This window comes from Ranitomeya imitator, chromosome 10 (genome assembly GCF_032444005.1).
Source record: "Ranitomeya imitator isolate aRanImi1 chromosome 10, aRanImi1.pri, whole genome shotgun sequence".
Classification (NCBI taxonomy): Eukaryota; Metazoa; Chordata; class Amphibia; order Anura; family Dendrobatidae; genus Ranitomeya; species Ranitomeya imitator.
This window is the reverse complement of record NC_091291.1, coordinates 78,589,505-78,613,024: the sequence shown is the minus strand read 5'-3', so window position 1 is coordinate 78,613,024 and position 23,520 is coordinate 78,589,505. Positions and strand designations below refer to the sequence as shown.

Genomic DNA, 23,520 nt, shown 5'->3' with positions numbered 1-23,520 from the left:
ATATTAAAAAAAAAACCATACTCACCTATGGTCGCTGGGCGCCGAGTGCTGGGGGCCTGAGCAGGTGGGGACACCGGCGTGCCGTGGGGGTCAGGTGCCGGTATCACCGCCAGCTCAGGCCCCCAGCACTTGCTATATTCACCTGTCTGTCCCGTTCCACCGCTGCGCGCCGCCATCTTCCGGCTCCTCTAGCTGTGACTGTTCAGTCAGAGGGCGGCGCGCATTAAGCGCATCATCGCGCCCTCTGAACTGTGAACGTCACAGCAGAGGACCCGGGAGACGGAGCAGCACGCAGCGCTGGAACGGGGGACAGGTGAATATACTTACCCTCCTGGCGGTCCCTGACTCTCCGGTGGAGATCGCGGTGTGCGTTCAGTGTTCACGCATACCGCGATCTCCTGGGAGCGTCGCTCTGTGAGGGCTAGACTGCGCCGGCGCTTGCACAGTCTATAAAGGCTTCGGACAGAGTGACGCTCCCAGCGTTATATTATAGATGTGTGTTTTCACGAATATTTGGGCCCGTGAATCCATTCTATGTCCTTTTTGCAAGCCGGCGAGAAAATCTTGCTATACGGATTACTTACGGAGGTTTACATGCGCAAAATACGCAGCCACACCTTGCCTACGGATGACATACGGATAACTGTTTTGGGATAATTTCTGCGTATTACGCCTGTTAAAAAAAAAAACGGACCGTATTTCCCTACGCTAAGTGTGACCCCAGCCTAATCTTGCAGAAAATCTGCGGATTTGCCGCTATATTATTGTATTGGGAACCTCCGGGGGGAAAAAACCCCACAAAAAATCCACACAAAAAAACGCAATAAAAACGCGAAAAATCCGCTTGCGGATTTCCTGTGAAAGGAGTCCGGATTTGCTCAGGAAAATTCTGCAAACCTTCCTGAACGTGGGCACATAGCCTCAAGGTGCGATTGATGGTCTTGACCACTTTCTTATGCTCCATGGTACATTCGCCCCAAACAATTAATTTGCAAGTCTGTAATACTTTAGCTTTCCCTGAGTTCTTAGTGATATTACAGATGAAATTTTCCAAGAGCGCTAGATTCAAGGGCAATCCTATTGCTGAACGAGCCATGCGCCCTCCATGTAAGGGCTCCTTCTCACTTGCGAGAAATTTGTCCAAGTCTCTCAGTTTAAAACCCTGCTCTGGCACCGACACTCCAGAGCGGAGCGTGCGGCCGCACAGCAATACATGGAGCCGCACGCTCCGCTCTGGAGTGCCGGCGCCAGAGCAGGGTTTTCAACTGAGAGACTTGGACGTATTTCTCGCAAGTGAGAAGGAGCCCTAAAAGTGTGTCCACAATTCCAGACGAGGCAATGGCTAGAGCAATGCTATTGTTTGATCAAATTTATGCTAGAAGCAAATTGATTAACTAAAAATGTTTTTTGCTACCTCCAGGTGTATCAGTCTCCCATTTCCACTTGAAATCTGAGCCATAATTGCCAAATACGCCAATCTGTGGTCATCAACTAAAAGAGACTTATTTAATTGGCAAATGACACTTGACACTTAGTTGACAAATTCATTCATCTTTTCCAAATCATGGCTTTTCTCTCGCAGAATATCTCTGTCCATAACATCAAAGGCTGGTGGAACTGGTGCTGGTAAACCTAATTCTGTTAGAGTTTTACTATAGATACATTTGCTCCTTTCTTCTAGAGTCAAGAGGACTTTGTTGAATATGTCGGCAGTGAAATTTATTTCCAAGTTCGGATTAACTCTCATGTGCACTTTAAGAATCTTCGGTAAGATTATTATTTTTTATTTATATAGCACCATTGATTCCATGGTGCTGTACTTGAGAAGGGGTTACATACAAATTACAAATATCACTCACAGTAAACAAACTAACAATGACAGACTGATACAGAGGGGCGAGGACCCTGCCCTTGCGGGCTTACATTCTACAGGATGATGGGTGTTGTGAATTCTGTTGTCGGGCTCCCTCCTGTGGTCATGAATGGTACTTCGGTTGGTTCTGTCCATGGACTTCCTCTGGTGGGTGTTTCTGAGTTTCCTTTCACAGGTGACGAGGTTAATTCGTTGGCTGCTGCTCTATTTAACTCCACTTAGATCTTTGCTCCAGGCCACCTGTACTGTTATGACCTGGTGGTCAGGAAAACAATGGACCTGGTGGTTAAGAGCACACGGAACGACCTGATAGTTACTGACAATAAGACGAGCTCTGGGACGTGGGAACTCTGCTGACCGCAATCCCTAAACCTATCAACCACACTAGAAATAGCCGTGGATTGCGCCTAACGCTCCCTATGCAACTCGGCACAGCCTAAGAAACTAGCTAGCCCTGAAGAAAGGAAAATAAAGCCTACCTTGCCTCAGAGAAATTCCCCAAAGGAAAAGGCAGACCCCCACATATAATGACTGTGAGTAAAGACACACACAGAGATGAAATAGATTAAGCAAAGTGAGGCCCGACTTACTAAACAGACCGAGGATAGGAAAGGTTGCTTTGCGGTCAGCACAAAAACCTACAAAAAGACCACGCAGAGGGCGCAAAAATACCCTCCGCACCGACTCACGGTGCGGAGGCGCTCCCTCTGCGTCCCAGAGCTTCCAGCAAGCAAGACAACAAATTAAATAGCAAGCTGGACAGAAAAATAGCAAACCAAAGAAATACAAGCTGTAACTTAGCTTCTGATGGGAAGACAGGTCACAAGAACGATCCAGGAGTGAACTAGACCAATACTGAAACATTGACAGGTGGCGTGGAGCAAAGATCTAAGTGGAGTTAAATAGAGCAGCAGCCAATGAATTAACCTCGTCACCTGTGAAAGGAAACTCAGAAACACCCACCAGAGGAAGTCCATGGACAGAACCAACCGAAGTACCATTCATGAGCACAGGAGGGAGCCCGACAACAGAATTCACAACAGATGGGGTAAGAGACAGTAGGTTGGGGGGATGCAGCAGCTCCGGTGTTGGTGAGGCGGTAGCTCTGGTATTGATGAGGCAGGGGTCATTCCAGGCTATAGACTTTCCTGAAGAGGTGGGTTTTCAGGTTCCGTCTGAAGGATCCGAATGTGGTTGATAGTCGGACGTGTTGGGGCACAGAATTCCAGAGGATGGGGAATATTCAGGAGAAGTCTTGGAGGCCGTTGGGTGAGAAGCGAATAAGCGTGGAGGAGAGAAGGAGGTCTTGGGAGGACCGGAGATTATGTGAGGGAAGATATAGAAAGATTAGTTCAGAGATATATGGAGGAGACAGGTTATGGATGGCTTTGTAGGTTAGTATTAGTAATTTGAGCTTGATACGCTGAGGGAATGGGATCCAGTGAAGAGATTTGCAGAGAGGGAAAGCGGAAGAGTAGCGAGGAGAGAGCTGAATTAGTCGGGCAGCAGAGTTAAGGATTGACAGGAGAGGTGCAAGGGTGTTAACAGGGAGGCCACAGAGGAGGATGTTGCAGTAGTCGAGGCGGGAAATGATGAGGGCATGCACAAGCATTTTAGTAGATTGAGGGTTGAGGAAAGGACGGATTCTGGAAATATTTTTGGGCTGGAGGCAACAGTAGGTGGAAAGAGCTTGGATGTGCAGTTTAAAGGACAGGGCAGAGTCGAGGGCTACTCCGAGGTAGCGGACTTTTGGTACGGGGGAAAGCATGATGTCATTTATTGTGATAGATAGATTAGGTTAAGATGATCTGTGAGATGGAGGAAAGATTTTGAGTCCAGATTTGTCCACGTTGAGTTTTTTTTCTTTTCTTTCTTTCTATCTTTTTCTTTCTCGGATATTCATTCGCTGATTGGTCTCGGCAGCTGCCTGTCATGGCTGCCGCGACCAATCAGAGACGGCCACAGTCCGATACATTCCTCCCTACTCCCCTGCAGTCAGTGCCCACTCCATACTCCCCACAGTCACCGCTCACACAGGGTTAATGCCAGCGGTAACGGACCGCGTTATGCCACGGGTAACTCACTCCGTTACCGCCGCTATTAACCCTGTGTGACCAAGTTTTTACTATTGATGCTGCCTATGCAGCTTCAATAGTAGAAGGATCTAATGTTAAAAATAATAAAAAATTATTATATACTCACCTTTCCCGCTCCTCGCGACGCTCCGGTGACCTCTCCATGGAAGCGGCAGGTTCCGGTGCCAACAATGGTATGGGAGAAGGACCTGCCATGATGTCACGGTCATGTGACCGCGACATCATCACAGGCCCTGCGCGAGAAGGACCTGCCATGACGTCACGGTCATGTGACCGTAACGTCATGGTAGGTCCTTCTCGCGCAGGCACGAAGAAGCTGCGGTACCATGGGTCAGGCAGGGACAGTGCCAGGAGGAGGTGAGTATTTCATATTCACCTGTCTGCGTTCCATCCGCCGGGCGCCGCTCCGTCTTCCCGTCCTCTTGCAGTGACTGTGCAGGTCAGAGGGCGCAATGATGTAAGTGGGTTGAGAGCTGGCTCAGGGATAGGAAACAAAGGGTGGTTATTAATGGAGCACACTCGGACTGGGTAGTGGTTAGCAGTGGGGTACCACAGGGGTCAGTATTGGGCCCTCTTCTTTTTAACATATTTATTAATGACCTTGTAGGGGGCATTCAGAGTAGAATTTCAATATTTGCAGATGACACTAAACTCTGCAGGGTAATCAATACAGGGGAGGACAATTTTATATTACAGGATAATTTATGTAAACTAGAAGCTTGGGCTGGTAAATGGCAAATGAGCTTTAATGAGGATAAATGTAAGGTCATGCACTTGGGTAGAAGTAATAAGATGTATAATTATGTGCTTAATTCTAAAACTCTGGGAAAAACCGTCAATGAAAAAGACCTGGGTGTATGGGTGGATGACAAACTCATATTCAGTGGCCAGTGTCAGGCAGATGCCACAAAGGCAAATAAAATAATGAGATGCATTAAAAGAGGCATAGATGCTCATGAGGAGAACATAATTTTACCTCTATACAGGTCACTAGTTCGACCACACTTCGAATACTGTGCACAGTTCTGGTCTCCGGTGTATAAGAAAGACATAGCTGAACTAGAGCGGGTGCAGAGAAGAGCGACCAAGGTTATTAGAGGACTGGGGGGTCTGCAATACCAAGACAGGTTATTACACTTGGGGCTATTTAGTTTGGAAAAACAAAGACTAAGGGTACCGTCACACAGTGGCATTTTGATCGCTACGACGGCACGATTCATGACGTTCCAGCGATATAGTTACGATCTCGCAGTGTCTGACACGCTCCTGCGATCAGGGACCCCGCTGAGAATCGTACGTCGTAGCAGATCGTTTGAAACTTTCTTTCGTCGTCTAGTGTCCCGCTGTGGCGGCATGATCGCATGGTGTAACAAAGGTGTGCACGATATTGTATACGATGTGCGCATAGTAACCAACGGCTTCTACATCGCACAAACGTCATGAAATTATCGCTCCAGCGTCGTACATTGCAAAGTGTGACAGCAGTCTACGACGCTGGAGCAATATTGTTACGATGCTGGAGCGTCACGGATCGTGCCGTCGTAGCGATCAAAATGTCACTGTGTGACGGTACCCTAAGGGGTGATCTTATGTTAATGTATAAATATGAGGGGACAGTACAAAGACCTTTCTGATGATCTTTTTAATCATAGACCTGAGACAGGGACAAGGGGGCATCCTCTACGGTCTGGAGGAAAGAAGGTTTATGCATAATAACAGACGCGGATTCTTTACTGCAAGAGCAGTGAGACTATGGAACTCTCTGCCGTATGATGTTGTAATGAGTGATTCATTACTTAAATTTAAGAGGAGACTGGATACCTTTCTGGAAAAGTATAATGTTACAGGGTATATACACTAGATTCCTTGATAAAGCGTTGATCCAGGGAACTAGTCTGATTGCCGTATGTGGAGTCGAGAAGGAATTTTTTTCCCCAAGGTGGAGCTTACTCTTTGCCACATGGTTTTTTTTTGCCTTCCTCTGGATCAACATGTTAGGGCATGTTAGGTTAGGCTATGGGTTGAACTAGATGGACTTATAGTCTTCCTTCAACCTTAATAACTATGTAACTATGTATTAGTGTGCGCGCCGCCCTCTGCCTGAACAGTCAGTGCGGAGAGACGGGATGCTGAGGAGCAGCGACGAGAGGTGAGTACCGTATATACTCGAGTATAAGCCGACCCGAGTATAAGCCGACCCCCCTAAGTTTGCCACAAAAAACTGGGAAAACTTATTGACTCGAGTATAAGCCTAGGGTAGGAAATGCAGCAGCTTTCGGTGAATTTCAAAAATGAAAATAGATGCTCCATACCGTTCATTATTGCCCCATAGATGCTCCATATAAAGCTGTGTCACATATAATGCTCTGCACCGTTCATTATGGCCCCATAGATGCTCCATATAAAGCTGTGCCACATATAATGCTCTGCACCGTTCATTATGGCCCCATAGATGCTCCACATAAAGCTGTGCCATATATAATGCTCTGCACCGTTCATTATGGCCCCATAGATGCTCCATATAAAGCTGTGCCATATAGAATGCTCTGCACCGTTCATTATGGCCCCACAGATGCTCCATATAAAGCTGTGCCATATAGAATGCTCTGCACCGTTCATTATGGCCCCATAGATGCTCCACATAAAGCTGTGCCATATATAATGATCTGCACCATTCATTATGGCCCCATAGATGCTCCATAGAAATCTGTGCCATATAGAATTCTCTGCACCATTCATTATGGACCCATAGATGCTCCACATAAAGCTGTGCCACATATAATGCTCTGCACCGTTCATTATGGCCCCATAGATGCTCCACATAAAGCTGTGCCACATATAATGCTCTGCACCGTTCATTATGGCCCCATAGATGCTCCATAGAAAGCTGTGCCATATATAATGCTGCTGCTGCACACACATACTCGCCTCTCTTCGCTCAGGACATCGGCGCTTTCAATATTTACCTGCTCCTCGTGCGGCTCCGTCTCCAGCACTGACGCTCAGCAGCGGGCGCACATTGGCTATGTCACCGCGCCCTCCGACCTGAGCGTCACTGCCAGAGGATGCAGGAGACGGAGCCGCACTGGAGCGAGGAGCAGGTAAATGTCGCGCAGCGCTCCCCTCCCCGTATACTTACCTGCTCCCGGCACGGTCCCTGCTTCTCCTGGCGCTGCATCTTCTTCCTGTATTGAGCGGTCACAGTTACCGCTCAATTACAGCAATGAATATGCGGCTACCCCTATGGGAGGTGGAGCCGCATATTCATTGCTGTAATGAGCGATACCATGTGACCCACTCAATACAGGAAGAATCTGCAGCGCTGGAAGAAGCAGGGACCGCGCCAGGAGCAGGTAAGTATAATTACACAGCCCCCGCTCCCCCGCTGACCCCCGGGTATTACTCGAGTATAAGCCGAGAGGGGGACTTTCAGACCAAAAAAATGGGCTGAAAATCTCAGCTTATACTCGAGTATATACAGTATGTGATTTTTCTTTTTGATTTTTTTTTTTTTTATTGCAGCAGCATTACATGTGGCACAATGCTGTATGGAGCGTCTATGGGGCCATAAAGAACTGCATGGAGCATTATATGGGGCATCTATGGGGCCATAACTGCATGGAGCATTATATGGGGCATCTATGGGGCCATAACTGCATGGAGCATTATATGGGGCATCAATGGGGCCATAATGAACTGCATGGAACATTAAATGGGGCATCTATGGGGCCATAACTGCATGGAGCATTATATGGGGCATCTATGGGGCCATAACTGCATGGAGCATTATACTACGTGGCTGGGCAAAATACTACGTGACTGGGCAATATACTACATGGGCTGTGCAATATACTATGTGGACATGCATATTCTAGAATACCTGATGTGTTAGAATCGGGCCACCATCTAGTATAATATATTAGCAAAGTAATGGTATGTAAATAAACTGAAATAGCTTATGCCCAAAGATATGTACAGATGGGCCGATAATGTGGACACATATGTGGACACCAGTATTTATAATGATAATAAATAAACACTGAAAATCTCTGTAATATGACCAGAATGGCCTGTGTGTCCTAAATATGTAAGTATATGTGTCAAATCTTACTACATTTGCCCATGTTTATGAGGGGTAAAATATAATTCACATCCCTATATGGGCCATTATATAATCACTAGATGGTGGCCCGATTCTAACGCATCGGGTATTCTAGAATCTGTAATGTAGTTTATTTACAAAGTTTTCAGACTAATGCAATTTACACACAGGATTCGGCCGGCCACGAGCAATTAGCAAAGCGTGGTTCAAATTGCCACAAAGTATATTGCCCAGCCACGTAGTATGTAGCACAGCCCACGTAGTATATTGCCCAGCCACGTAGTATATTGCCCAGCCACGTAGTATATAACACTGCCCATGCAGTATAGAGCACAACGATGTAGTATATTGCCCAGTCACGTAGTATATAGCACAGCCCACATAGTATACAGCACAGAGATGTATATAGCACAGCCCACACAGTATCTAACACAGCCCACGTAGTATATAGCAATGTGGGCACCATATCCCTGTTAAAAAAAAAAAAAAAGAATTAAAATAAAAAATAGTTATATACTCTCCTTCCGTCGGCCCCCCCGATCCAGCCGGGGCGTTTACCGATGCTTCTCGCGATGCTCCGGTCCCAAGAGTGCATTGCGGTCTCGCGAGATGATGACGTAGCGGTGTCGCAAGACCGCTACCTCATCTCGCGAGACTGCAATGCATGGACCGGTCACCGGAGCGTTGTGAGGAGCGGGAAAGGTGCCGGAAGGTGAATCTATGATGATTTTTTATTTTTTTTAATTATTTTTTAACATTAGATCTTTTTACTATTGATGCTGCATAGGCAGCATCAATCGTAAAAAGTTGGTCACACAGGGTTAATAGCAACGTTAACGGAGTGCGTTACACCGTGGCATAACGCGGTCCGTTAACGCTGCCATTAACCCTTTGTGAGCGCTGACTGGAGGGAATTATGGAGCGGGCACTGACTGTGGGGAGTAAGGAGCGGCCATTTTGCCCCCAGACTGTGCCCGTCACTGATTGGTCGTGGCCATTTTGCCGCGACCAATCAACGACTTGGGATTTCCGTGACAGACAGAAGGACAGACAGAAAGACGGAAGTGACCCTTAGACAATTATATAGTAGATTTGCATGAGAAATAAATTTCTCTTATATCTAGTGACACTTTGCCAAGATGAACGGTAGCGCAAATATTGCTATCATAAGGTGCTAATAAATAAGCAAATCCTAAACTTATAAGAGTTAGAAGGGAGACCATGGTACCACAATAAGAACATGTTGCCCCGAATATCTTAAATTAAATGATAGCAGCCTATATATAAAGGCACACAATACTTACCAAGGCCAGTGAGGAACAGAAAATATGCCGCATCCCAACGCGTGTCGCTATGCCATATAGCTTCATCAGGGGAGTTAGTACTATGTGGGTCAAGTCACGTATAAATAGTTGTAAGTGCACTTGCAATTGTTACCCAGATCGCAGACACCTGCGTCGGCGTTCCGGAAACACATGCGGAGCAGTGAAAGGAAGTACATGATTTGTCATGGTGCGTGTCAGGGCTGCGTTCCAGTAGCTGGATAGGATCACTGCACATGCGCACTGCGGCACAATATGTTAATGATCACAAGATAGACTCTCCCGTGCCTTTGCGCTTGCGTGTATCTAAGTCTGAATGCACCACTTATTCAAGCAGCCTTTAGTATCACATTACGCCTAAGGATAGAAATCAAATTCAGGAATCCTACGGAGCCGAAACAATCCTAAGTTTCATGTCATCTAATTGGAACAATAACAAGGGAATACACCGCACTCACGGATGGAATGTTTTGCAAATAAGTCATATAACAATTTTATTTATGTACATAGACATTAATGATAACAATGCAAGTACATGCAGCAGAAAGCGTATAGAAAAATAAATGACGTTTCGAACCCAACCGGGTTCTTAATAATAATCTGCTTTCAATAATCTGCAATGGACAGAATTGACAATATCCCAGCCGGGATAGAATAATGAGCTCAGCCGATATGCTATAATAAGTGTAAGACGCATCCAGTATGAGGCCAGATGTCGCTAGATTAGTAGATCCTGGTGGCAGATTCTAGAAGAGCGGCGCTCCCGCGCTTAGTTGTGCAGCATCCATCCATCCAAAACTGTCAGCAAGCCCAGGATGAGTTACATCCAAAACTAACGCAACTCTTTGTATGTCCATTAGACAAAAAAAAAGAGTAAAATAGAATGGAATAAAATACTTATTTATGGCATAAGAAACCCCGTAAACAATAGATCTTCATTCATGCCATTAGGGGCATGTACATGTGCAGGCATGTACTGCGGAGGTCAGAGAATGAACTTTAATCCAATATTGCAGCCAGCATGTAGCCACCGGGTAAGGAAAGGGTGAATCAAACACCCGAAAACCCCGCCTCCATGGCTGAAAATTGTTCCCTCCAAATTCAGGTGACAGAGTCCCTTTAATATTTTTGGAAGTTGGTGGTTTTTTTTAGATTTGGCTATCTTAGGAGGATATCTGTTTGTGCAGGTAACTATTACTATGCAGAATTATTAGGCGACTTAATAAAAACCAAATATATTAACATCTCACTTGTTTATTTTCACCAGGTAAACCAATATAACTGCACAAAATATAGAAATAAACATTTCTGACATGCAAAAACAAAATCCCCCAAAAAATTAGTGACCAATATAGCCACCTTTCTTTATGATGACACTCAACAGCCTTCCATGCATAGATTCTGTCAGTTGCTTGCTCTGTTTACGACCAACATTGTGTGCAGCAGCCACCACAGCCTCCCAGACACTGTTCCGAGAGGTGTACAGTTTTCCCTCCCTGTAGATCTCACATTTTATGAGGGACCACAGGTTCTCTATGGATCAGGTGAACAAGGGGGCCATGTCATTATTTTTTCTTCTTTGAGACCTTTACTGGCCAGCCACGCTGTGGAGTAGTTGGAGGCATGTGATGGAGCATTGTCCTGCATGAAAATCATGTTTTTCTTGAACGATACCAACTTCTTCCTGTACCACTGCTTGAAGAAGTTGTCTTCCAGAAACTGGCAGTAGATCTGGGAGTTGAGCTTCACTCCATCCTCAACCCGAAAAAGGTCCCGCAAGTTCATCTTTGATACCAGCCCATACCAGTACCCCACCCCCACCTTGCTGGCGTCTGAGTCGGAGTGGAGCTCTCTGCCTTTTACTGATCCAGCTTTTGGCCCATCCATCTGGCCCATCAAGAGTCACTCTCATTTCATCAGTCCATAAAACCTTTGAAAAGTCAGTCTTAAGATATTTCTTGGCCCAGTCTTGACGTTTTATCTTATGTTTCTTGTTCAAAAGTGGTCGTTTTTCAGCCTTCCTTACCTTGGCCATGTCCCTGAGTATTGCACACCTTGTGCTTTTTGTTACTCCAGTAACGTTGCAGCTCTGAACTATGGTAAAACTGGTGGCAAATGGCATCGTGGCAGCTTCACGCCTGATTTTCCTCAATTCATGGGCAGTTATTTTGCGCCTTTTTTGCCCAACACGCTTCTTGCGACCCTGTTGGCTATTGGCCATGAAAAGCTTGATTGTTCGGTGATGAAGCTTCAAAAGCTTGGCAATTTCAAGACTGCTGCATCCCTTTGCAAGACATCTCACAATTTTGGACTTTTCAGAGCCCGTCAAATCTCTCTTCTGACCCATTTTGCCAAAGGAAAGGAAGTTGCCTAATAATTAAGCACACCCTATATAGGGTGATGATGTCATTAGACAACACCCCTCCTCATTACAGAGATGCAAATCACCTGATGTACTTAATTGATAGTTGGCTCTCAAGCCTGAACAGCTTGGAGTAGGACAACATGTATAAAAAGTATCATGTGATCAAAATACAACTTGCCCAATAATTCTCTCTCTCTATCTATCTATATATATATATATATACAGTGCCTACAAGTAGTATTCAACCCCCTGCAGATTTAGCAGGTTTAATAAGATGCAAATAAGTTAGAGCCTTCAAACTTCAAACAAGAGCAGGATTTATTAACAGATGCATAAATCTTACAAACCAAAAAGTTTTGTTGCTCAGTTAAATTTTTATAAATTTTAAACATAAAAGTGTGGGTCAATTATTATTCAACCCCTAGGTTTAATATTTTGTGGAATAACCTTTGTTTGCAATTACAGCTAATAATCGTCTTTTATAAGACCTGATCAGGCCGGCTCAGGTCTCTGGAGTTATCTTGGCCCACTCCTCCATGCAGATCTTCTCCAAGTTATCTAGGTTCTTTGGGTGTCTCATGTGGACTTTAATCTTGAGCTCCTTCCACAAGTTTTCAATTGGGTTAAGGTCAGGAGACTGACTAGGCCACTGCAACACCTTGATTTTTTGCCTCTTGAAACAGGCCTTGGTTTTCTTGGCTGTGTGCTTTGGGTCGTTGTCTTGTTGGAAGTTCTTAAGATCCTTGATGGAGGAGCGGAGGTTCTTGGCCAAAATCTCCAGGTAGGCCGTGCTATCCATCTTCCCATGGATGCGGACCAGATGGCCAGGCCCCTTGGCTGAAAAACAGCCCCACAGCATGATGCTGCCACCACCATGCTTGACTGTAGGGATGGTATTCTTGGGGTCGTATGCAGTGCCATACAGTCTCCAAACGTCACGTGTGTGGTTGGCACCAAAGATCTCAATCTTGGTCTCATCAGACCAGAGAACCTTGAACCAGTCAGTCTCAGAGTCCTCCAAGTGATCATGAGCAAACTGTAGACTAGCCTTGACATGACGCTTTGAAAGTAAAGGTACCTTACGGGCTCGTCTGGAACGGAGACCATTGCGGTGGAGTACGTTACTTATGGTATTGACTGAAACCAATGTCCCCACTGCCATGAGATCTTCCCGGAGCTCCTTCCTTGTTGTCCTTGGGTTAGCCTTGACTCTTCGGACAAGCCTGGCCTCGGCATGGGAGGAAACTTTCAAAGGCTGTCCAGGCCGTGGAAGGCTAACAGTAGTTCCATAAGCCTTCCACTTCCGGATGATTCTCCCAACAGTGGAGACAGGTAGGCCCAACTCCTTGGAAAGGGTTTTGTACCCCTTGCCAGCCTTGTGACCCTCCACGATCTTGTCTCTGATGGCCTTGGAATGCTCCTTTGTCTTTCCCATGTTGACCATGTATGAGTGCTGTTCACAAGTTTGGGGAGGGTCTTAAATAGTCAGAAAAGGCTGGAAAAAGAGATAATTAATCCAAACATGTGAAGCTCATTGTTCTTTGTGCCTGAACTACTTCTTAATACTTTAGGGGAACCAAACAGAATTCTGGTGGGTTGAGGGGTTGAATAATAAATGACCCTCTGAAAAGACTTTTCACAAATTTTTAAAAAAATAAACAAAGAAATAACATTCTTTTTTGCTGCAGTGCATTTCACACTTCCAGGCTGATCTATAGTCCAAATGTCACAATGCCAAGTTAATTCCAAATGTGTAAACTATTACACTGGATTTCTATGATGTTACATCGGCTCATCTTCTTCTCATTCAGGTATCTACAATTTCTCATCCTTTCAGTAAAGATATTCTATGTCAGAGAATTTTCCTGATCTACCCATCAAGGATGGATATGGACAGGGACAAGATGGCGGAGAGGATATTACAACTCACCCTAGAGATTCTCTTCCGGCTTACTGGAGAGGTGAGAGATTCTGATGACGTCACATTACATGATTATCTATGGGAATAAGAGATGGACAGAACTGGAGAGGTGAGGACTCTAGAAATGACTGGAGTGAGATTTATTAATGTGTCTCTCCATAACCAGGATTACACAGTAGTGAAGAAGACCTCTAGTGAGTGCTGTCAGGACCCTGTGTCTGAGGGATGGGGAAGAACCATGACCCCAATCACAGGGCCACCACCTCACCCCCTGATACATGAGGACATCAACAACCAGAAGATCCTAGAACTCACCTACAAGATGATTGAGCTGCTGACTGGAGAGGTGACACTGCTGGGAATGCTGGGACATTATACAGTAATGCTATGAAGGGATCGGGGGGATGACGGTATCATTGTTTGTGCCAGGTTCCTATAAGGTGTCAGGATGTCGCTGTCTATTTCTCCATAGAGGAGTGGGAGTATTTAGAAGAACACAAAAATCTGTACAAGGACGTCATGATGGAGGTTCCCCAGCTCCTCACAACACCAGGTAATAGACAAGACTAAAAATACACAGCCAATAATTATCTGTATGTAAAGAATGCATTCAGTCCCTGTACGTGTTTACTCCAGATCTATCCAGTAAGAGGACAACACCAGAGAGATGTCCCCGTCCTCTTCTTTTTCCACAGGACTGTAAACCAGAAGATCCCAATGTTCCTCAGGATAATCAGGTAGATGGAGAGAAGGTGTCAGGAGATACTCCCTATGATGTGTAGATGTCTGTGAGGCTATGTGCACACGTTCAGGTTTTTTTTGCGTTTTTTCGCGCTAAAAACGCTATAAAAGCTCATTAGAATGCATAATGTATGCGTTTTTATCATTTAGAATGCATTCTGCATGTTTTGTGCACATGGATGTGTTTTTTTTTCCGTGAAAAAAAACGCATCGCGGTAAAAAATGAGCATTTTCATTATTTTTACGGATTTTCTGCGTTTTTCCCGCAATTCTATGCATTTGGGAAAAATCGCACAAAAACGCGTCAAAAAACGCGAAAAAAACGCATGTGGATTTCTGGCAGAAATGTCCGGTTTTTGTCAGGAAAATTTCTGCAAGAAATCCTGACGTGTGCACAAACCCTCAAGGTCTTGTGCTCAGTCCTGTTTTATCCACCATTATTATATGTTTTATATTTGTGTGATGAGAACAGTGAAGATGGCAGGAGTAGAACTAATCATAGATGTGACTTCTCCATCTGTCTGACTTTTATAATATTTGTTTCAGAGTGAAGATCTGACCCATATTAATACTACAGAGACATATGTGAGGGGTGATGATCAATGTAGAGAGGAGATTGCTACATATGACTACCCAGGTGAGTGATAACCACTAAATGCAGAAAAGTCACAGATTTTTCTCAGTCACCGGCTGTGGCTGTTTTATCAGTCGTGTAGTGCGGCCGTATCACAATCGTGTCATCACAATTTTGCCCGAGTCTAGACCAACATATTCTCCTCCATCCAAAACTGTTCAAATGACTTTGGGTATTTAAAGCCCTTTTCTATATGACTTCCAACCAGGAGTATCCACCTACCCCCTGGGATTAGAAGATGCTGACCGTTACCTGCTCAGATCAGTAAACTACAAAGCCAAATTACAGCTTACGTAGAATGTGCTGACAAATTAGAAAATCACTTGAAGAGAAATGTTATGATGGGCCTGTAAGAGAAAGCGGAGGGTAATGATGCTGTTGGCTTCCTAGAACCTTGATATCTTATTGGATGAATCTACCTTCTGTGATCATGTATGTGCTGTGTAATCGCCGTGGCATCGCATTTGGGAAGGTTCCATGCGATGCCACGGCGATTAGGGATCAGCTGGCGCCGCACAGTCTGAAGAAGGCGGAGTGAGAGGCGAAGATATGCACTGCGCATGCCCAGGAATCCCAGCCCCACAGTGTGAATAAATCAGAAGACACTTCGGGGCGGGATCTCGGGCAGCTCGGCCGCACAGGCGCAGTCAGCTAAACCTCAAATGATGTCAGAAGATGGGCAGCGCTAACTGCGCATGCCCAAGGCATAACATAACAGTGCAGGCGCCGGGACAGTTCAAAACAAAGCTGAGGAGTCGGCGCCCGGCGCCAAGAGGGTATGAGTGACGGTGGTGCTGCATCTGCATTAGGGGGGGAAAGACCTGCCCCAGGACTGTTTCAAGGTATTTTGGACAAATTGCAAAATCGATTATTTCTGCAGTTACAGCACCAAGAACTAAAAGAGCCACCTTGTCAGAATGCAGCATTAGTGCTGCACAAGGTGGCTCTTTTAGTTACAAACGCCTGGGGGGGTGACAGGTTTCCTTTAACCCCTCTTCTTGGATCTGAACTTACACAGAGACCCCTAGATTTGGGTCACAGTGCTACCTGCTGTTATGTAGAGTGAGAAGGCAAGAAGAATAGTCAGTTAGATAGGTCAGAATGATGGAAACAAGTACACAAGCTGGGAGCTGAGCACAGAGTTCTGAACCAGAGGCTCTATCTGGCAGCTTTCGGCAAAATGCTTTGAGTTTTAGTAGTGCGGTGCTCTCCAAATGGCTGAAGCAGGTAACATTACTTCAGCTGGACAGCACACACATACCACCAGACTGGATGGTACTACAGGTCCCAGGAACCCTAAACTTAGTGGCTGGATAGAACCTGTGCCATTCATGTCTTCTGATTCTGAAGTCTCCTCCATTACCAGTGCAGCTGCAGAATGAATAAGGTGGGGCTTGATGGCAGAAGCAGACATTGCAGGAGTAGGTCCCAGAGGAGATGGGACACATCATTAACCCTAATTTGACAAAATGGCAGAACACCAGAGCAGTAAAAATCCCCATAAAGGGACTCCAATTTAAATTTTTTAACACACTCTGAATTAATCTATATGAGTATTGACTATTTTGACTCCACAGCCACATTCTGGAAATTAGTATGCAGTGGATGTTACAGTGAAAATTGCAAATATGCAGTTTTATTGCCCAACACATAGTGCCTAGATTGTGCTCCAGGAGACAAATGCACCGCAAATTAAGTGATTTTTTTTTTCTCTCACTATAGTAATTTCAAATACATGGATGCTAAATGTGGTTTGGGTGCACTGCAAGGCTCAGAAGAGAGGGGGAGATTTGACTTTGGGAGAGAGGATATTGCTAATTTGGTTTATTAATACCATGTTGCTTTTCAAGAGCCTTTGAGACACTGATAATGTGGAAACCTCTGTTTTTCCATTAACATATGATGTGTTTTTTGCGGGATGAGTAGAAGTTTATATTGGTATTATTTTTGCCTACATAACATCGTTTGGTGGCTTTTTATTCCATATTTGGGAGGCAGAATGAACAAACAGTTGAATACCACGCCACACTTCACTGGTTCATCCTATGAGGTTTTCTATTAGACTGTGAACTGTCATTGTCTTGGTGAATAATTCAATATTTTTACATAACTTGCCATTTTTACTGACAGTTTAACCCCTTCCCGACCCATGACGCCACGTAGGCGTCATGAAAGTCGGTGCCAATCCGACCCATGACGCCTATGTGGCGTCATGGAAAGATCGCGTCCTTGCAGATCGGGTGAAAGGGTTAACTCCCATTTCACCCGATCTGCAGGGACAGGGGGAGTGGTAGTTTAGCCCAGGGGGGGTGGCTTCACCCCCTCGTGGCTACGATCGCTCTGATTGGCTGTTGAAAGTGAAACTGCCAATCAGAGCGATTTGTAATATTTCACCTATTATAACTGGTGAAATATTACAATCCAGCCATGGCCGATGCTGAAATATCATCGGCCATGGCTGGAAATACTAATGTGCCCCCACCCCACCCCTCCGATCGCCCCGCCAGCCCTCCGATCTGCCCGGTACACTGCCCCGCTCCCCTCCGTCCTGTGCTCCGCTCCCCCCCGTGCTCTTGTCCGCTCCCCCCGTGCTCCAATCACCCCCCCTACACTCCGATCCACCCCCCCCGGTGCTCCGTTCCACCCCCCCGTGCTCCGTTCCACGCCCCCCGTGCTCCGTTCCACCCCTCCCGCGCTCCGATTTCCCCTTCCCCCCCCCGTGCTCCGATCCCCCCCCCCCGTGGTCCCCCCCCACCCCATCATACTTACCGATCCAGCCGGGGTCCCGTCCGTCTTCTCCCTGGGCGCCGCCATCTTCCAAAATGGCGGGCGCATGCGCAGTGCGCCCGCCGAATCGGCCGGCAGATTCGTTCCAAAGTGCATTTTGATCACTGAGATAGATTATATCTCAGTGATCAAAATAATAAAAAAAATAATAAATGACCCCCCCCCCCCCTTTGTCACCCCCATAGGTAGGGACAATAAAAAAAAAGAATTTTTTTTTTTCCACTAATGTTAGAATAGGGTTAGGGTTAAGGTTAGGGGTAGGTTTAGGGTTAGGGGTAGGGGTAGGGTTAGGGTTAGGGTTTCGGTATGTGCACACGTATTCTGGTCCTCTGCGGAATTTTCCGCTGCGGATTTGATAAATCCGCAGTGCTAAACCGCTGCGGATTTATGGCGGATTTACCGCGTTTTTTTCTGCGCATTTCACTGCGGTTTTACAACTGCGATTTTCTATTGGAGCAGTTGTAAAACCGCTGCGGAATCCGCACAAAGAAGTGACATGCTGCGGAATGTAAACCGCTGCGTTTCCGTGCAGTTTTTCCGCAGCATGTGTACAGCGATTTTTGTTTCCCGTAGGTTTACATTGAACTGTAAACTCATGGGAAACTGCTGCGGATCCGCAGCGTTTTCCGCAGCGTGTGCACATACCTTTAGAATTAGGCTATGTGCACATGGTGCGGATTTGGCTGCGGATTGGCCGCTGCGGATTCGCAGCAGTGTTCCATCAGGTTTACAGTACCATGTAAACCTATGGAAAACCAAATCCGCTGTGCCCATGGTGCGGAAAATACCGCGCGGAAACGCTGCGTTGTATTTTCCGCAGCATGTCAATTCTTTGTGCGGATTCCGCAGCGTTTTACACCTGTTCCTCAATAGGAATCCGCAGGTGAAATCCGCACAAAAAACACTGGAAATCCGCGGAAAATCCGCAGGTAAAACGCAGTGCCTTTTACCCGCGGATTTTTCAAAAATGGTGCGGAAATATCTCACACGAATCCGCAACGTGGGCACATAGCCTTAGGGTTAGGGTTGGAATTAGGGTTGTGGTTAGGGTTGTGATTAGGGTTATGGCTACAGTTGGGATTAGGGTTACGGGTGTGGGGGGGTTAGTGTTGGAGGTAGAATTGAGGGGTTTCCACTGTTTAGGCACATCAGGGGTCTCCAAACGCAACATGGCGCCACCATTGATTCCAGCTAATCTCGTATTCAAAAAGTCAAATGGTGCTCCCTCACTTCCGAGCCCTGACGTGTGCCCAAACAGTGGTTTACCCCCACATATGGGGTACCAGCATACTCAGGACAAACTGCGCAACAATTACTGGGGTCCAATTTCTCCTGTTACCCTTGTGAATCTAAAAAAATGCTTGCTAAAACATAATTTTTGAGGAAAGAAAAATGATTTTTTATTTTCACGGCTCTGCGTTGTAAACGTCTGTGAAGCACTTGGGGGTTCAAAGTGCTCACCACATATCTAGATAAGTTCCTTGGGGGGTCTAGTTTCTAAAATGGGGTCACTTGTGGGGGTTTCTACTGTTTAGGCACACCAGGGGCTCTGCAAACGCAACGTGACACCCGCAGACCATTCCATCAAAGTCTGCATTTCAAAAGTCACTACTTCCCTTCTGAGCCCCGACGTGTGCCCAAACAGTGGTTTACCCCCACTCATGGGGTATCAGCGTACTCAGGAGAAACTGGACAACAACTTTTGGGGTCCAATTTCTCCTGTAACCCTTGGGAAAATAAAAAATTCTGGGCTAAATAATTATTTTTGAGGAAAGAAAACGTATTTATTATTTTCACGGCTCTGCATTATAAACTTCTATGAAGCGCTTGGGGGTTCAAAGTGCTCACCACACATCTAGATAAGTTCCTTTGGGGGTCTAGTTTCCAAAATGGGGTCACTTGTGGGGGGTTTCTACTGTTAAGCCACATCAGGGGCTCTGCAAACGCAACGTGACGCCCACAGAGCATTCCATCAAAGTCTGCATTTCAAAACGTCACTACTTCACTTCCGAGCCCCGGCATGTGCCCAAACAGTGATTTACCCCCACATATGGGGTATCAGCGTACTCAGGAGAAACTGGACAACAACTTTTGGGGTCAAATTTCTCCTGTTACCCTTGGGAAAATAAAAAATTGCAGGCTAAAAGATCATTTTTGAGAAAATATTTTTTTTTTTTTATTTTCATGGCTCTGCGTTATAAACTTCTGTGAAGCACTTGGGGGTTCAAAGTCCTCACCACACATCGAGATTAGTTCCTTTGGGGGTCTGGTTTCCAAAATGGGGTCATTTCTGGGGGATCTCCAATGTTTAGGCACACAGGGGCTCTCCAAACGTGACATGGTGTCCGCTAATGATTGGAGCTAATTTTCCATTTAAAAAGCCAAATGGCGTGCCATCCCTTCCGAGCCCTGCCGTGCGCCCAAACAGTGGTTTACCCCCACATATGGGGTATCAGCGTACTCAGGACAAACTGGACAACAATATTTGTGGTCCAATTTCTCCTATTATCCTTGGCAAAATAGGAAATTCCAGGCTAAAAAATCATTTTTGAGGAAAGAAAAATTATTTTTTATTTTCATGGCTCTGCGTTATAAACTTCTGTGAAGCACCTGGGGGTTTAAAGTGCTCAATATGCATCTATATAAGTTCCTTGGGGGGTCTAGTTTCCAAAATGGGGTCACTTGTGGGGGTGCTCCAATGTTTAGGCACACAGGGGCTCTCCAAAGGCGACTTGGTGTCCGCTAACAATTGGAGCTAATTTTCCATTCAAAAAGTCAAATGGCGCGCCTTCCCTTCCGAGCCCTGCCGTGTGCCCAAACAGTGGTTTACCCCCACGTATGAGGTATCGACGTACTCGGGAGAAATTGCCCAACAAATTTTATGATCCATTTTATCCTACTGCCCATGTGAAAATGAAAAAATTGAGGCGAAAAGAATTTTTTTGTGAAAAAAAATTACTTTTTCATTTTTACAGATCAATTTGTGAAGCACCTGAGGGTTTAAAGTGCTCACTAGGCATCTAAATAAGTTCCTTGGGGGGTCTAGTTTCCAAAATGGGGTCACTTGTGGGGTAGCGCCAATGTTTAGGCACACAGGAGCTATCCAAACGCGACATGGTGTCCGCTAACGATGGAAATAATTTTTCATTCAAAAAGTCAAATGGCGCTCCTTCCCTTCCGAGCCTTACCATGTGCCCAAACAGTGGTTTATCCCCACATATGAGGTATCAGTGTACTCTGGAGAAATTGCCCAACACATTTTAGGATCCATTTTATCCTGTTGCCCATGTAAAAATGAAAAAATTTAGGCTAAAAGAATTTTTTTGTGAAAAAAAAGTACTTTTTCATTTTTACGGATCAATTTGTGAAGCACCTGGGGGTTCAAAGTGCTCACTATGCATCTAGATAAGTTCCTTGGGGCGTCTAGTTTCCAAAATGGGGTCACTTGTGGGGGAGCTCCAATTTTTAGGCACACGGGGGCTCTCCAAACGTGACATGGTGTCCGCTAAAGAGTGGAGCCAATTTTTAATTCAAAAAGTCAAATGGCGCTCCTTCCCTTCCAAGCCCTGCCGTGCGCCCAAACAGTGGTTTACCCCCACATATGAGGTATCAGCGTACTCAGAACAAATTGGACAACAACTTTCGTGGTTCAGTTTCTCCTTTTACCATTGGGAAAATAAAAAAATTGTTGCTAAAAGATAATTTTTGTGACTAAAAAGTTAAATGTTCATTTTTTCCTTCCATGTTGCTTCTGCTGCTGTGAAGCACCTGAAGGGTTAATAAACTTCTTGAATGTGGTTTTGAGTACCTTGAGGGGTGCAGTTTTTAGAATGGTGTCACTTTTGGGTATTTTCAGCCATATAGACCCCTCAAACTGACTTCAAATGTGAGGTGGTCCCTAAAAAAAATGGTTTTGTAAATTTCGTTGTAAAAATGACAAATCGCTGGTCAAATTTTAACCCTTATAACTTCCTAACAAAAAAAAATTTTGTTTCCAAAATTGTGCTGATGTAAAGTAAACATGTGGGAAATGTTATTTATTAACTATTTTGTGTCGCATATCTCTCTGGTTTAACAGAATAAAAATTCAAAATGTGAAAATTGCGAAATTTTCAAAATTTTCGCCAAATTTCCGTTTTTATCACAAATAAACGCAGAATTTATTGACCTAAATTTACCACTAACATGAAGCCCAATATGTCACGAAAAAACAATCTCCGAACCGCTAGGATCCGTTGAAGCGTTCCTGAGTTATTACCTCATAAAGGGACACTGGTCAGAATTGCAAAAAACGGCAAGGTCTTTAAGGTCAAAATAGGCTGGGTCATGAAGGGGTTAAGTAGAAATGTTAAAAAATGTAAATTTAAAGGATTTTTTTTTTAATCAAAAATATAATTGGTTTTATTCTTGGCAGATGACTGTACCAGGAGATCAGAGGGACAGCTGACCTCTTCAATTAAATCAGATGATTTTGAGATCCCACAGGATACAACTGAAGTGAATGCCATTACTGCAGATATACCATCATCCCTTCACATCAAAGATCTGTCATCTGATCTTTTGAAACAGGTCCTGTCTTCTGATTCATTACCGACTACTAAAGAAAGTCAAAGTCACAAAATAAGCATTAAAAAAAGAACTGCTCCTAAAGGAAAGAAGCCATTTTCAAGTTCAGAATATGGAAATGGCTTTCCCCTCAAAGTCTTTTCTTAAACATCAAAACATTCACAAAGCAGAAAATAGATTTTCTTGTTCCAAGTGTGGGAAATGTTTCAAACAGAAATCAAATCTTATTAGTCACCAGAGAACTCATACAGGGGAGAAGCCATTTTCATGTTCAGAATGTGGGAAATGTTGTAACCAGAAATCACACCTTGTTAGTCACCAGAGAACTCACACAGGGGAGAAGCCTTTTACCTGTTCAGAATGTGGGAAATATTTTACAGCAAAATCAAGTCTAATCAAACATCTGAGAATTCACACAGGTGAGAAGCCATTTTCATGTTCAGAATGTGGGAAATGTTTTAACCAGAAATGGAATCTTGTTATGCACCAAATAACTCACTCAAAAGAGAAGCCATTTTCATGTTCAGAATGTGGGAAAAGTTTTAAGCAGAAATCCGTTTTAGTCAGTCACCATAGAATTCACACAGGGGAGATGCCTTTTTCATGTCCAGAATGTGGGAAATGTTTTAATAAAAATGCGCATCTTGTTATACACCATAGAACCCACACAGGGGAGAAGCCTTTTTCCTGCTCAGAATGTGGAAAATGTTTTGCAGAGAAATCAAAACTTACCGTGCACCAGAGAACTCACACAAGAGAGAAGCCTTTTTTATGTTCTTAATCTTTGAAATGTTTTATATGGAAATCAGCTCTTAATAAACATGAGAGAAGTCACACTGGGAAAAGCCTTTTTAATGTTTAGAATATTGGATATATTTTAACCCAAAATTGTATATTCTTAAAGGTCTTCTCCACTACTAGGACAACCCCTTGTCTTGTCTCATTAAAATAAAAACACTCATACTCCTGTGCCGGCGCTTTTCCTGCAGAGTAAGGACTCACGTGAGCTTGTTAAATCACATGAGCCCTGCGCCCAATCAGTGCTGGCTTTACTGTCGCCAGCTTCGGATATATTGAACATGAACAGGAAGCCAGGGCTGCTGCTGCTCTCTG

The 23,520-nt window shown here is 44.9% G+C and overlaps 2 protein-coding genes across 2 annotated transcripts in view; both read left to right on the top strand.

The window, feature by feature from the left end:
- LOC138651798 (oocyte zinc finger protein XlCOF8.4-like) overlaps window positions 1–22,686 on the top strand; it is a 41,582-nt gene extending 18,896 nt beyond the window's left edge. Inside the window, exons 2-8 of the mRNA XM_069742302.1 lie at window positions 1,682–1,767; window positions 13,570–13,719; window positions 13,846–14,025; window positions 14,109–14,232; window positions 14,316–14,416; window positions 14,967–15,057; window positions 22,256–22,686. Coding sequence (XP_069598403.1) covers window positions 13,642–13,719; window positions 13,846–14,025; window positions 14,109–14,232; window positions 14,316–14,416; window positions 14,967–15,057; window positions 22,256–22,554 — 873 coding nt within the window. The 5' untranslated portion in view covers window positions 1,682–1,767; window positions 13,570–13,641 and the 3' untranslated portion in view covers window positions 22,555–22,686. The remainder of the gene's footprint in view (window positions 1–1,681; window positions 1,768–13,569; window positions 13,720–13,845; window positions 14,026–14,108; window positions 14,233–14,315; window positions 14,417–14,966; window positions 15,058–22,255) is intronic.
- On the top strand, window positions 22,609–23,241 carry LOC138652208 (oocyte zinc finger protein XlCOF6.1-like). Its single transcript, XM_069742977.1, has 2 exons — window positions 22,609–22,637; window positions 22,723–23,241. The coding sequence occupies exons 1-2, from the start codon at window positions 22,609–22,611 to the stop codon at window positions 23,186–23,188; spliced, it is 495 nt and encodes a 164-aa protein (XP_069599078.1). The 3' UTR covers window positions 23,189–23,241.
- Window positions 23,242–23,520: the final 279 nt, after the last annotated feature.

Excerpts from the sequence above, each read along its gene's own strand:
- LOC138652208 (XM_069742977.1), top strand. The coding sequence starts at position 22,609 with ATGTTTCAAACAGAAATCAAATCTTATTA. Across the intron at positions 22,638-22,722 it reads ACAGAAATCAAATCTTATTA|TCACCAGAGAACTCACACAG; the intron begins GTCACCAGAGAA and ends ACACCTTGTTAG.